The 15,125-nt window shown below is 35.1% G+C and overlaps 1 protein-coding gene and 1 long non-coding RNA gene across 10 annotated transcripts in view; one reads left to right on the forward strand and one right to left on the reverse strand.

Moving 5' to 3' along the window:
• AGBL3 (AGBL carboxypeptidase 3) overlaps nucleotides 1–15,125 on the forward strand; it is a 136,596-nt gene that overhangs the window by 67,495 nt on the left and 53,976 nt on the right. For 5 of the 9 annotated variants that reach the window (XR_013415607.1, XR_013415606.1, XM_015134966.3 and 2 more), the window contains 2 exons: nucleotides 4,451–4,517; nucleotides 14,718–14,792. The exons of 1 other annotated variant lie outside the window; for it this stretch is intronic. Coding sequence is in view for 6 of the 8 variants with exons in the window: in XM_015134966.3 (XP_014990452.3) it covers nucleotides 4,451–4,517; nucleotides 14,718–14,792 (142 nt within the window). In the remaining 2 variants the exon portion in view is untranslated. The remainder of the gene's footprint in view (nucleotides 1–4,450; nucleotides 4,518–14,717; nucleotides 14,793–15,125) is intronic. 3 more of the 9 variants (XM_077997372.1, XM_077997371.1, XM_077997370.1) reach the window with 1 other exon arrangement.
• Nucleotides 1–15,125, reverse strand: part of LOC114677040 (uncharacterized) — a 74,026-nt gene that overhangs the window by 57,983 nt on the left and 918 nt on the right. The window lies entirely within an intron of this gene.

Raw genomic sequence — 15,125 nt, forward strand, 5'->3', positions numbered from 1 at the left:
ATATGCTTAAAAACATAAATATGTGTGTATACATATTACTGTAGTTATAAAAATATGCATGCACACATATATTTGTATGTTTGCTTGTTTATTTCCAAAATACAACCCAGAGAGTTTTCTTATTTATCAATCTGTATAGCTTCTTATTTGCTTCTCTTATTATCTTACTCTGTTTAATGTTGCTACAACAGAATACCTAAAACTGGGTAATTTATAAAGAAAAGAGGTTTCTTTAGCTCATGGTTTTGCAGGTAAGGAAGTACAAGCACGATGGTAGCACCTGCTCAGTTTCTGGTGAGGGCTTTTCATGCTGCATCATAACATGGCAGAGAAGGTCAAAGGGGAAGTGCACACAGGCGAAGAGGCAAAAATCCAAGGGGCATCTTTGCTTTATAATAACCCACTCTTGTGGGAACGAATCCATCACCACAACAACTAATCCAGTTTCACAAGAGTGAGAACCAGGTCATTCATAAGGGACCCACCCCCATGACCCAAACATCTCCCACTAGGCCCCACGTCCCAACACTGGCACATTAGGAATCAAATTTCAACATGAGTTTGAGTGCGGACAAAGCATAAGGGCTAAACCATATTATAGCACTTGTCTTACTGTATTAGCTAGAACTTCCAGTATGATACTGAGTGGAAGAGCTATGAGAAGACATCCTTGTCCTGTCCTCAGTCAAAGCAGGAAAGCATCTAGTTTCTCACCATTATGTATGATGTTAGCTATAAGGTTTCTGTAGATACCAAGTTGAACAAGGTTCCCTCTACTTTGTTAGCTGAGAGTTTTTGTCATGCATATGTGTTGGGTTTTGTCAAATGCTTTTTCTCCACCTATTGATAACATTTTTTTTTCTGCTTTAGCCTGTTAAAGTGATGGATTACATCAACTGATTTTTGAATGTTTAAACAGCCTGGCATACCTAGAATAAATCCTACTTGGTCATGGTTTATAATTCTTTTTATTCCTTGTTGGACTCAATTTGCTAATATTTTCTCAAAGATTTTTGCACCTGTGTTCCTAAGACATATTGGTGTAGTTTTTCTTTCTGACAGTATCTTTGTCTGCTTTTGGTATTAGGATAATGCTAGCCTTTTAGAAAAAGTAAGTGTTCTCTCTGTTTCTATTTTCTGGAACAAATTTTAGAAAACTAGTATTATTTTTTCCTTAAATGTTTGGTAGAATCCACAATACACCATCTGGGACTTGTGCTTTGTTTTGCAGGGTCACTAATTATCAATTTGATTTCTTTAATTGATAATAGATCTAGTAGATCTATATATCTATTAGAGCTATATATCTCCCATTGTGAGTTCTGGTAGATTGTGTCTTTCAAGAAGCTGGTCTATTTCATCTAAGCTATAAAATTTGTGAGGACACAGTTGTTAGTACTCCTTCTTTTTCTCTTTAATTTCAATAGCATCAGTAGTGATGACCCCTCTTTTATTTCTGATGTTACCAGATTGTGTCCTTTCTTTTTTCTTGGTTAACCTGGCTAGGGATTTATCTATTTTATTGATCTTTTCAAAACAGCAGCATTGTTTTCATTGATTATTGATTCCCTGTTTTCAGTTTCTCTGATTTTTAAATTATTTCTTTTTTTCTGCTTGCATTACATCTCTATTTCTCCTTTTTCTGATTTCCTAATGTGGACACTTGGGTTGTTCATTTTAAAGCTTTCTTCTTTTCTGATATATGCATTCAATGCTATAAATTTCCCTCTAAGCACTGCTTGTGCACTATTCTACAAATATTGATAAGTTGTATTTTAAATTTAATTTAGTTAAAATATTTATCTTTGTTCACACTGGACATGATTACCAATGTAGAAAATATCAAATAATTTTTTAAAACCCTGAAACTAATAATTATAGAAAGATTTAAATATACAAGGTTAATATACAATTGCCTTTCAATATACCAGCCACGAACAATTGGAATTTAAAATTAAAAACAAAATACCATCTACACTGGCACAAAAAATTAAAATACTTGGAGTAAAGCTAACAAAATATGTGTAAGATATATATGAGGAAAATTACAAACTCTGAGGAAAGAAATCAAAGAGGATCTAAATAAATGGAGAGAGAGTTTGTGTTCATAGACAGGAAGACAATATTGTTAAGATGTCAGTTCCTCCTGGCATGATTTTTGACTCAATGTAATTCCAGTCAAAATCCCAGAAAGTTATTTTGTGGCTACAGACAAACTAATTCTAAAATTTGTATGGGTGTGCAAAAGACCTGAAATAGCTAACAAAGAAGGACAAAATCTAAGGACCTACACTACTTGACTTGAAGACTTACTATAAAGCTACATAATTAAAACAGTACAGTACTAAAGAACAGACAAATGGGCCAATAAAACAAAACAGAGAACCCAGAAATATATCCAACATATTTGTCACCGCTGACAAATATAGTCAATGGTGTTTGAAAAAAGAGCAACAAAAATCCCTAGTTAAATGGAGAAATAAGTCTTTTCAACAAATGTTACTGGAACAACCGGACATCCACAGGCAAAAATGTGAACTAGAAGCAACTTTACACCTTTCACACAAATTAACTCCAAATGAATTATAGACCTAGGTGTAAAATACAAAACTATAAAACTCCTAGGAGATAACATAGGAGGAAATCTAAATTCTCTTGAATTTGGTAATGACTGTTTAGATATGACAAAATCATGATCCATGAAAGAAAAAAATTAGTAAGTCTAAAGATGCTTGACACGTGAAAAAAATAAAAATAAAAGATGCTTGACATCATTTTCATTAGGAAATTGCAGATTAAAACAACAGTGAAATATCATGACACATCTATTATAATGGCTAAAATCCAAAGCACTGACAATACCAAATGCCAGTGAGGATGAGGAGCAACAAGAACTCAACACTTGATCTAGCGATTGCATTCATATAGCAGCTTTATTCATGATTGCCAAAAACTGGAAGTAACCAAAATGTCCTTCAGTAGGTGAATGGATAAAGAAACATACGTTCAGACAATGAAATGTTATTCAGTGATTTTTTTAAGTGAGCTATCAAACCATAAAAATATATGGCAGAGCTTTAATTCATATTGCTAAGTGAAAAATGTTAAGTCTGAAAAGGCTACATATTATATGATTCCAACTATATGACACTGGGTTGCCAGAAGTTCTGGGAAAAGGAAGGATGAATAGATGGAGCACAGAGGAATTTTAGGGCAGTTAAACTACTATTTATGATACTGTAATGATGGAGATATATCATTATACAGTTGTCAAAACTCATAGAATATATACCACAAGAGTCAACCCTAAGGTAAACTATAATTTTTAATAATGTATCAGTGTTGTTTAATCAGTTGTAACAAATGTACCACATACTATCAGATGTCTAATTTACAAATGTACTACATACTATAATTTAGGAAGCTATGTGGGGAATGGGGGCATGTGTATGGGAACTCTGTACTACCTGCTCAATTTTTCTGTAAACCTAGAACTTTTCTAAAAACATAAATTATATTAATTTTAAAATAATACATGAAAAATATAACCCAGAAATGTTTTCTTTCTTGTATTGGCTCTCAAGCAAAAAAAAAAAAAATGTCCTACCATTGCAATAAATGATTATAATTAGAAATAGATTTGTTTGACCCTTTTTTCTTGAGGTACTATGTTTCATATGGTGCTGCATTGCTTTATGTAGAATGGATATAGTGATATAAAAATAAATGAATTTTAAGAGCTATTGATACCCATGACATCTAGGAAACTCCCCTGATATCGCATTTATTCATTAACATATTAACAAACCTTACTGAGTGCCTACTACATGCTGAGCACTATTTCCACTCTGGTGATAGAGCAGTGAGCCAGACGGAAAAAAAAAAATCTACTTTTCTGGAGCTTACATTCCATTAACACATTCCCAAACCTTTATATCTCTCCACACATTCAACAAAAACCCTCTAAGTTGTCTGGAACTACTAAATATCTAAACCACCTTTGTAAACATTCTTCCTCTTCTTCTTCTTCCCCACCACCCCTCTGCCACCCCCGCTCCGAGATGGTGTTTCGCTTTTGTTGCCCAGGTTGGAGTGCAATGGCACAATCTTGGCTCACTGAAACCTCCGCCTCGTGGGCCCAGGCGATTCTCCTGCCTCAGCCTCCTGAGTAGCTGGGATTACAGGCATGTGCCACCATGCCCAGCTAATTTTTGCATTTTTAGTAGAGACGGGGTTTCACCATGTTGGTCAAGTTGGTCTCGAACTTGACAGTCATCCACCTGCCCTGACCTCCCAAAGTGCTGGGATTACAGACGTGAGCCACTGCGCCTGGCCACTTCTTATAATTAGAACTTTTCAACCATTCAAATAAGAGAATAAAAGCAACAGCTGAAATTTTAAGATGCCACCAAAACATTGTGTAAACCAAAATTATTATTATTTTTTTTAGTAGCCGAGGCTCTGACAGTTCAGAATCCATTGACTCTCTGACTGACCTTCTCAAGTTAACTTCTCAGGTATGACTGAATATTTTTGCTTATATGTGGATATGCTGTGTAGGTACTGTTCTTATTGTGACTAATAATCAGGTAAAAAATTGCAGATATGTCATTATTTTATCATCACTGTTACTTATTTTCCAACTATGTACATATTTTAAATCATAGAATTATTTAACCTTAGGGTTTCTTATTCTAACATCCTTGCTTTATAGATGAGGATACTTAAGATCCATAGAGATGAAATTATTTCTTAAAAGCCATACAACTTGTTAGTGACAGAGGTGGTAGCCTAACATACATCACCTGACTGCTTAATTTATGAATTTATTATCAACTATGTATTGAGCTCCAACTACTTATCAGGCGCTGGCTGAGTGCTGAGGATAGAGCAGTGAACAAAATGAGACAACAGCTTTCCCTTTGTTATCTTACATTCTGGCAGGGAGAGATAAAAAATAAAGAAGGTAAGTAAAACACATGATGTGTTACATGGGGATAAGTGCCTAAGGAGTAAAAAAGCAGGAGGGGGAATAAAGAGTTTAGGTGGATATTGCAGTTTTGGATAGAGGCTACCAAAGTAAAAGATAAATACTTAAGTAAGAATTCAAAGGAAATGAGGGACAAGCCAAGTAGATACTAGGTATATTAACTACTTTTTGGTACATAACAACTTCAAAACCTCAGTGGCTTACAACAAACTTTTATTTTCTCACTCATGGGTCTGCAGGTTGGCTCTATTAGACATGGGTTGGGTCAACTGGTCTTGGATTCAGGCCACAGGTTGAGTTCAGTTATGTTCCACATGTTTCTCATTTGCTTGGGCTAGAGAATACACAGGGAAGATCCTATGGTGAAAACCTGGAGTATATAAGGGGAAACCAAGCAATATAATCCCTAACACACACTGTTAATAGTCTACCTCAAAACCTTTTTCCAGTGACCCAATCTGTTAGGCAGATTTTCTGTCTTTCAAACTATCACTTGAGACAGTGTTACTAAATGTATCACTTCTACATAATTTGTGTCATAATTCTTCTTTAATTCATTTGTTTTTAATAAGTAAAAATTATATGTATTTATTGTATATGACACATTGTTTTGAAATATGTATACCTTGTGGAATGGTGAAATTGAGCTAACATATTCATTACCTCACATACTTATTTTTGTGGTGAGAACACTGAAAACACTTAAAATCTATTCTTAGCAATTTTCAGTATAATATGTTGTTATTAACTATAGTCACAATGATATAACAATAGATCTCTTGAGCTTATTCCTCCTATCTAATTGGAATTTTGCATCCTTTGACCAACACCTGCCCAACCCACACCCCTTCACTCCTGAAGCCCCTGGTAACTACCATTCTACTCTCAACTTCTATGAGCTCAGCGTTTTTTTGTTTTTAATACTCCACACATAAGTGAGATCATGATCTTTCTGTGCCTGGCTTATCTCACTTAATATAATGTCCTCCATGTTCATCTATATTACTCCAAGTGACAAGATTTCCTTCTTTTTAAAGGCTGAACAATATTTCATCGTGCTACATACCACATTTTCTTTATCCATTTATCTGTTGATGAACACTTAAGTTGATTCCATACACTGGCTATTGTGAATAGTGCTGCAATGACCATGGGAGTGCAGACATCTCTTTGACATACTGATTTCCTTTCCTGTAGATATAGACTCAGTGGTAGGATTGCTAGTTTAGATGATAATTCTATTTTTAATTTTTTGAGGAACTTCCATACTGTTTTCCATAATGGCTGTACTAATTTATATTCTTACCAATAGTGTGCGGGGGTTCCTTTTCTCCACATCTCCAACACTGATTATCTTTTTTTTTTTTTTTTTTTAATAACAGCCACTCTAACAAGCATGAGGTAATACCCATATTTGGTTTTAACTTGCATTTCTCTGATGATTAGTGATGCAGGGCATTTTTAAATATACCTGTTGGCCATTTGTATTTGTTCTTTTGACAAATATCTATTCAGAGCCTTTGCCCATTTTTTAATCAGGCTATTTGTTTTCTTACTATTGAGTACCTGATACATTTTGGATATTAGCCCCTTATCAGATGTACGGTTTGCAGATATTTTCTCCCATCCCATTAGATGTCTCATCATTCTGTTGATTGTTTCATTGGCTGTACAAAAGCTTTTTAGTTTGATGTAATCTCATGTATCTGTTTTTGCTTTTGTTGCTTGTGTTTTCAAGTTCATATCCAAAAAAATCATTGCCCAGACCAATGACATGGAGCTTTTCCCCTATATTTTTTTCAGTAGTTTTATAGTTTCAAGTCTTACATTTAAGTCTTTAATCCAATTTTAGTTGATTTTTGTACATAGTGTGAGATGAGTCTAATTTCATTATTTTGCCTGTAGATATCTTATTGTCCTAACAGCATTTATCAAAGATACTGTCCTTTTCACATTGTGTGTTCTTGGCACTTCTGTCAAAAGTCAATTGACTACAAATGCACAGATTTATTTTGGGGCTATTTCATTCAATTGGTTTATGTGTCTGTTTTTCTGCCAGTACCATGCCATTTTGATTTCTGTCATTTTATAGTATATTTTAAAGTCAGACAGTGTGAGCTTCCAGGTTTGTTCATGTAGCTCAAGACTGTTTTGGCTAGTTGGGCTCTTTTGTGGTTCCATATAAGTTATAGAATTTGTTTTCTATTTATCTGAAAAATCCCATTGGAATTTTAATAGGGATTGTACTGAATCTGTAGATCACTTTGGGTGGTATAGACAGTTTGACAATTCTTCTGATCCGTGAGCACAAGATACCTTTCCATTTCTTCATAGAAGATATTCCATGTCTTCTATTTCTTTTATCAATGTTTTATCATTGTCAGTATACAGGTCTTTCACTTCCTTGGTTAAATTTATTCCTACTTTTTTTGGTAGATATTATAAACGGAATTATGTTCTTGATTTCTTTTTTAGATAGCTTGTTTTTTAGATAGTTTATTAATTATAGTTTGTATAGAATCACTACTGATTTTGCATGTTTTTTTATCCTTCAACTTTACTGAATTTTTAAATTCTGTTCTTTGCTGAATTTTTAAATTCTGTTCTTTGATGGAGTTTTCTATATATAAGATCATGTTGTCTGCAAACAAGGACAATTTAACTTCTTCCTTTTAATCTTGTCTAATTCCTCTGGCAAGGACTTCAGTACTATGTTGAACAGAAGTGGTAAAAGTGGGCATCATTGTCTTGTTCCTGATCTTAGAGGAAAAGCTTTCAAGTTTTCACCACTGGGTATGATGTTAGTTTTGGGTTGTCATAGACGGCCTTTATTGTATTGAGGTACATGCATTTTATATCTTATTTGTGGAGCATTTTTATCATGAAAGGATGTTGAATTCTATCAAATGTTTTCTTCTGCATATATTGAGATGATCATAGGGTTTTTGTCCTTCATTCTGCTGTTGTGATGTATCAGATTTATCAATTTGCATATGTTGAACCATCCCTGTATTCCTGGGATGAATCCACTTGATCATGATGAATAATCTTTTATTGTGCTGCTACATTTGGTTTGTTAGTATTTTGTCGAGGATTTTTCCATCTATGCTCATCAGGGATATTGGCCTGTTATCTTTTTCTTGTAGCTTACTTGTCTGGCTTTGGTATCAGAGAAATGCTAGCCTCATGAAATGAATTTGGAAATACTCCCTCTTCTTCAATTTTTTGGAAGAGTTTAAGAAGGATTCATATTAGTACCTCTTTAAAGGTTTGGTAGAATTCAGCAGTGAAACCATCAGGTCCCCAGCTTTTCTTTGGTGGGGAACTTTTTATTTCTAATTTAATCTCCTTATTCATTATTCATCTATTCAGATGTTCTGCTTCTTCATGATTCAGTCTTGGTAGGTTATATGTAGCTAGGAATTTATTTTTTCTAGGTTATCTAATTCGTTGGCATATAATTGTTTATAATGGCAGTCTTTTATGATCCTATTATCCTATTTCTGTGGTGTCAGTTATAATGTCTCATCTTTCTTTTCTGACTTTATCTGAGTCTTCTCTGTCTCCTTAGTCTAGCTATAGATTTGTCCATTTTGTTTAAAAAAAAAAAACAAAAAACAAACAAACAAAAAAAAAAACCTCTTCATTTCATTGGTCTTTACTATTGTTTTTCTAGTCCCTATTTCATTTATTTTTGCTCTGATATTATTTTCTTCCTTCTGCTAACCCATGCTTAGTTTGTTCTTCTTTACCTAGTTCCTTGAAGTGTAACACTAAATTGTGTATTTCAGAACTTATCTTTCCTTTTTTTCCAGCCCCAGCTCAAAAGATCTTCTTTTCTGATGTAGGTGTTTATTGATGTGAACTTCCCTCTTAGAACTGCTTTTGCTGCATCTGATAAGTTTTGATATAGTGTATTTCCATTTTTTGTTTGTCTCAAGATATTTTTGAATTTCCCTTTGAATTTCTTTACTGACCGATTGGCTGTTCAGGAGCGTATTGTTTAATTTCCATGTGCTTGTGAATGTGTCACTATTTTTCTGTTATATTTTCCTAATTACCTACTATCCAGTCACAAAAGCAATGACTATGACAAAGTTTAGGTTTTGTTAGGACAGCATCTTACTTCTGCATATCAATTTCTGTAGTTTTCAGATTTTAATGCATAACACCCTCAGACTGTTAATGACTTACAATAGCAAACATTTATTGTCTTGTTCATGAATCTGAAGGTCAGCTGTGGCTCTACTGAACTAATCAGAAATCAGCCAAACTTAGCTCCTAATTGTGGGTTGGGTTCAGGTTTATTCCACCTTTCTTTCTTCACCTAGACCAGCAGCCAACTAGAGCATATTCTGCTCATGGCCAATCACAAGAGTTCAAGAGGGCAAGCCAAACCATGCAAATATATTTAAAGCCTCTGTTTAACATTCCACTGGCCAAATCAAGACATATGTCTAAATTCAACATCAATGGGGTGGGGAAGTATAATTATAATAGTGAACATTTAGGAACAATCCAGGGGTATGTTTTCCCAGGCCAGGAGTACTAAAAGTGCAATGGCCCTGAGGAAGGAGTGTGTCTGTCATTTTCTAGGAAGACCAAGGAAGCTAATGTGGCTAGAGAAGAATGAACAAGGAGAACAATGGTAAAACATGAAATCAGATAGGTATTGAAGGTTGCAGGAGCAGGTCATGTAAAGCCTGGTAGGCTTAGGATTTCAGTTTTTGCCTCTGAGTTTGGGAATCTTTGATCAGAAGAATGACATGATCTGCCTGAAGTGGTTAGCAGGGTCACCTTGGCTGCTGTGTTAAGAGTACAATGATGACCCATAAGGGAGACCAATTAGGGGGCTCTTATAATAATCCAGGCAAGATAAAAGTGGTGGCTGCACCAAAGTGATACTAGTAGAGGGAATGAGAAGTGATTAGGTTTTAGACATATTTTCAAGATAGTGTTAAGAGAATCTGCTGATGACATGTTTATAAGATTGAAAAATAGAAAGGAGAGAAGGTGGTCTCTAGAATTTGGGACCTGAGCATCTGGAGATTAGAGTTTCCATTCCATGAGGACAATGGTAAAATAGCAAACTTAATTTTGTTCTCTAGCTACTAAACCATATTTTGAAGATGTATCAGGACTCTCTCCATTGCAAGAGGCAAAAAAATCCTTCCAAAATGGCTTAGTCAAAAGGGATATTTGTTGGATTACTAAATAAAAAGTCTAGGGACAAGGCTGGCTTTTGTCGTGGCTTAAATGAGGGGCTCAAATGATGTCATTAAGATCCTGGAGGGTTTTTTCTCCTGCTTTCATCTCATTTCTGCCTTTTCTTGGTTGGTTCCATTCTCAGACAGACTTTCCTCTCATGGTGGTAAAATGACTATAGAAATCCAGCCTCACATCCTCACCATACTAAGTCTAGTTGAGACATCCTCCTATATAGTAGTTCCCTCAAAAATGCAGATGTTGACATTTTTAACAAATAGGTAAAAGATCTCTTCAGTGAAAACTAAAATGTTGATGAAATCGAAGACACAAATAAATGGAAAGTATTTTGTGTTCATGAATCAGAAGAATATTGTCAAAATGTCCATACTACCCAAAGCTCTCTACAAATTCAATGCAATACCTATTTCAGTGACATTTTTCACAGAAGTAGAACAAACAGTACTAAAATTTGTATAGAATGACAAAAGAGCCTGAATAGCTAAAGCAAACTTGAGTAAGAACAACGAAGCTGGAGGCATCACACTTCCTGATTTTAAAATATGTTACAAAGCTACAATAACCAAAAGTATATGACACTGGCATATGAACAGACACACAGCACAATGAAGCAAAATAGAAAGCCCAGAAGTAAAACCATGCATATACAGTCAACTGATCTTTGACCAGGGCACTAAGAATACACAATGAAGAAAAGATAGTCTCTTGAAAAAATGGTGTTGGTGGCCAAGTGTGGTGGCTCACACCTGTAATCCCAGCACTTTTGGAGGCCAAGGCAGGAGAATCACTTGCGCTTAGGAGTTTGAGACCAGCCTGGGCAACAGAGTGAGACTTCATCTCTACAAAAAATAAGAAAATTATCTGGGCATGGTGGCTCATGCCTATAGTCCCAGCTTCTCAGGAGGCTGAGGTGGGAGGATCAATGAACCCGGGAGGTCAAGGCTGCAGTAAGTCATGATTGGGCCACTGCACTTGAGCCTGAGCAACAGAATGAGACCCTGTGTCAAAGAAAAAAAATGGTGTTGGGAAACTGGATATATACATAAAACAAAATGAAACTGGACCTTCATACTACACAAAAAGTCAACTCAAGATGGGCTAAACACTTAAACATAAGACCCAAAACCATAAAACTCCTAGAAGAAACATAGGGGAAAGCACCAGGACATTGATCTTGACAATAATTTCATGGCTGTAACACCAAAAGCATAGACAACAAAAACAAACACAAACAAGTGGGACTTTAACAAACTAAAAAGCTTCTGTACAACAAAGAAAATATTTAATAGCAGGAAAAGGCAACCTATGGAATGGAAGAAAATACTTGTGAATCATATATCTGAATGGGGGTAATCTCCAAAATTTTTAGGAACTCCTACAACTTAATAGCAAAAACACCCACTAAGCTGATTTTAAAATGGGCTACATACTCGAATAGACATTTATCCAAGGAAGACGTATAAATGGCCAACAATTATATGAAAAGTTGTTCAACATCACTAATCATCAGAGAAATTCAAATCAAAACCATAATGAGATATCATCTCACGCCTGCTAGGTCAAAAAGTTAAAAAACTGTGTTTGCAAGGATGTGGAGAAAATGAAGCCTTTATATCCTGTTGGTGAGAATGTAAATTGGTACAGCCATTATGGAAAACAATATGGAGTTTCCTCCAAAAAAGTTTAAAAGTGAATTACTGTATGATACAGTATTCACCCTTCTGGTATTTATCTAAAAGAATGGAAATCCAGACACTAAAGAGATATCAGCACTCCCATGTTTATTGCAGTACTATTCACAATAGCCAAGATGCAGAAACAAGTGTCTATCAATGGATGAACGGATAAAGAAGATGAGGGGTATGTGTATGTGTGTGTACATACTGGAATATCATTTAGCCTTTGAACCTAGAGGACATTATGTTCCGTAAAATAAGCCAAACACAGAAAGACAAATAGTACATGATCTCACTTTTATGTGAAATCTAAAAAAGTTGACATAATAGAGAATAGAAGGTCATTACCAGGGGTCAGGGAGATGTTAGTCAAGGGTATAAACTTGCAGTTGTAAGATGAATACATTTTGAAGACCTAATGTACAACGTGATGACTATAGTTAATAATATTGTTTTTTATACTTGAAATTTGCTAAGAGAATGGGTCTTAAGTATTCTCATCACGAAAAGCAAAATAAGTGGTAACTATGTGAGGTGATAGATGTATTAATTAGCTTGATTGTGGTAATAATTTCAAAATGTATACTTAAAACATCATGTACATCTTAAATATATACAATTTTTATTTGTCAATTTAGACCTCAATAAAGCTGGAGGGAAAAAAGCAAAGATGATTCTTATCAGGCTGGTTTAGACATGTGTCAACCCATAAATCACTCACTGTGACTAACAGGATGGACTGTGCTGATTGGCTTCAGCCTGGGTTCTTTGACAAACCCTCATAGGATTCACCCAGACTCCAAGAACTGAGAGTGGGTAGGATTAAATTCCCTAACAAAATTAGAGACAGTTGCCAGAAGAAGAGGGAATGAGTTCTGGGGACATGAACAACAAATTTGAACAAAGTCCAAATTCAAAAAAATTTTAAACAATCACGTAGCACAAGAATAAATGTTTTACCTCCTCCCATATTCTCTCCTGTGCCATCACATTCTCCCTTTCCCTCCATTTGCCAATCTTTTCCTTTCTCCTTTCTCCATCCTCAATACTTTAAAGGATTATACTCAAATATTCTAGTGGGTTTGTTAAAATACCATGCAAGTCTTTACTTCACAAACACCTTGTCTTTCCAAGTTATATATATATCAGGACACTCATGGATAAATATTCATACCCATGCCCACAATTCAGGCAGTTATACATACACACACACCCTCTGGAGTAAAAAATAACAGTAAAAAGAGCAAGTTTGTATTCTGTGTGATCATTTTCAAAAACTAAATGAATCCGATCTACAATGGTCAGACATTGATTATGTGCCATATTTTGGGTATAGGTATCTTTATCAAGATATTTTTCTAGCATTATAAAAATGTTAACTTTTAAAGAATAAACAGATAAAACATAATACCAATTAAATTCTAACTTTTAAAAATTAAACTTTTAATTTTGATTAACTTGCTGTTGTAAGAAATAATTGAGAGAGATGCCAGGGACCCTGTTTTCTGTTTCCCCTAATGGTAACATCTTGCAAAACTATAGCACCGTGTTACAATAAGGATATTTATATTCGTGCAGTCAAAATGCTGACCATTTCCATGACCATAAGGATCCCTCATATTGCCCTCTTAAAGCCATACCCACTCCCTGCTGTCCTTACCTTGCAGTTATCCCCTGGCAACCACAAATCTGTTCCGTATTTCTGTAAATGTATCATTCACAGATGTTTTTCCACATCCCTGTGAAATCACACAATATGTAATATGCTGGGATTGGCTTTTATCAGTTGGCCTACCTCTTGGAATACTCATCCCCCACCCCCAAGTTGATGCATACATCCACAGTTTCTTCCTTTTTATTTCTGTGCAGTATTCCACGATATGGATTTACCATAGCCTATTTAACCATTCACCTGTTGAAGAACATGTGGGTTGTTTTCAGTTTCGGGCCATTATGAACATAACATTAGTGTACAGGTTTATGTGAAATCAGTCTTCATTTCCCTGAGATAAAAACCCAAGAGTTCAATTGGTAGATGGTATGGTAGTTATGGTACATACATGTTTAATTCTTTAACAGACTGCCAAACTGTTTTCCAAAATGGATGTACAATTTTCCATTCCCAAAAGCAGTTTATGAGTAATCCATTTTCTATGCATCCTCACTGAAATTTGGTGTTGCCACTATTTTCTATTTTAGCCATTCTGACAAGTGTGTTATCTCATTGTAGTTTTAATTTGCATTTCCATAACAGTTCAACCATGTTGAATATCTTTTCACATGCGTATTTGCCTGGTCCCCTGCTTAGCCTTCCCTGACACTACCTTGAAGAAGGGATTGGGGCATTCCCACTCAGCTTTTGTTGGCATGGGTGGGTGTAGGAGTCACAGTCATTTCTGTGGTGTTAGGCTGGAGTAGAACAGTTACTATCTAAAAGGTTTTGGTCTCTTTAGGCTGTCCCTCTCCTGGTCCTTGGGCTAGAAGGAACAGGCTTATGTAGGGATTTTTAAAAATTGCATTCATTGGAATTTCTGGATTGCCAGCCTCTCCAGCTTTAAAGTGAGAACGTATGAAGCAAAAAGGAAACACAGTGAACTCATCATCATGCCACTCTTCTGGCCTTGAACTCCCTAGCTAGTCTCCTTCTCCTTTCCATCTTTTAGAGTTTCTTATGTAATACCCAGAATTTTTGGTTGTACTTAGTGGGAGGAATAAATTACTTCTCATCTTCTTATAAGTGGGAATCTCATAACAGTCTCATGTCTGCATATGTACTCTTTGATATGTTGATTAAATATTGATTTTAAGTATGATTCTTTTACTAGAAAAAACATTTGAAAACAAAGAAGGAAAGGAATTCTACTACAGCAAGCCACCAAAATGCCAGAGAAGGACAAGAGGTAAATCTTCACTGATCTAGTTATTAAAAGTTTTTTAAATGAATGAAAGAGAATGGCAAGTTATTTTCTCTTACACTTCTTATACCCGAATTTTCCCCCAGGAGAAGTAAAACTTTGTTCATATTATTTACTGTTTATAAAAACACAAAAGATCCTTGACAGATGAGAGGTGGGCCTTATTAAGATGCCATATTTAAATTTCATTTGTACTTTTACCTTACTCTAAAAAGTATTTGAGGAAGCTTACAAAGATGCATCCAGGGTAGCAAGAATAAAGAAATTAAGAAAAATTAAATGGGAATATAAGGGTATAAAAATAAAAATAGTGGAACT

The sequence above is a fragment of the Macaca mulatta genome, chromosome 3 (assembly GCF_049350105.2).
Source record: "Macaca mulatta isolate MMU2019108-1 chromosome 3, T2T-MMU8v2.0, whole genome shotgun sequence".
Classification (NCBI taxonomy): domain Eukaryota; kingdom Metazoa; phylum Chordata; class Mammalia; order Primates; family Cercopithecidae; genus Macaca; species Macaca mulatta.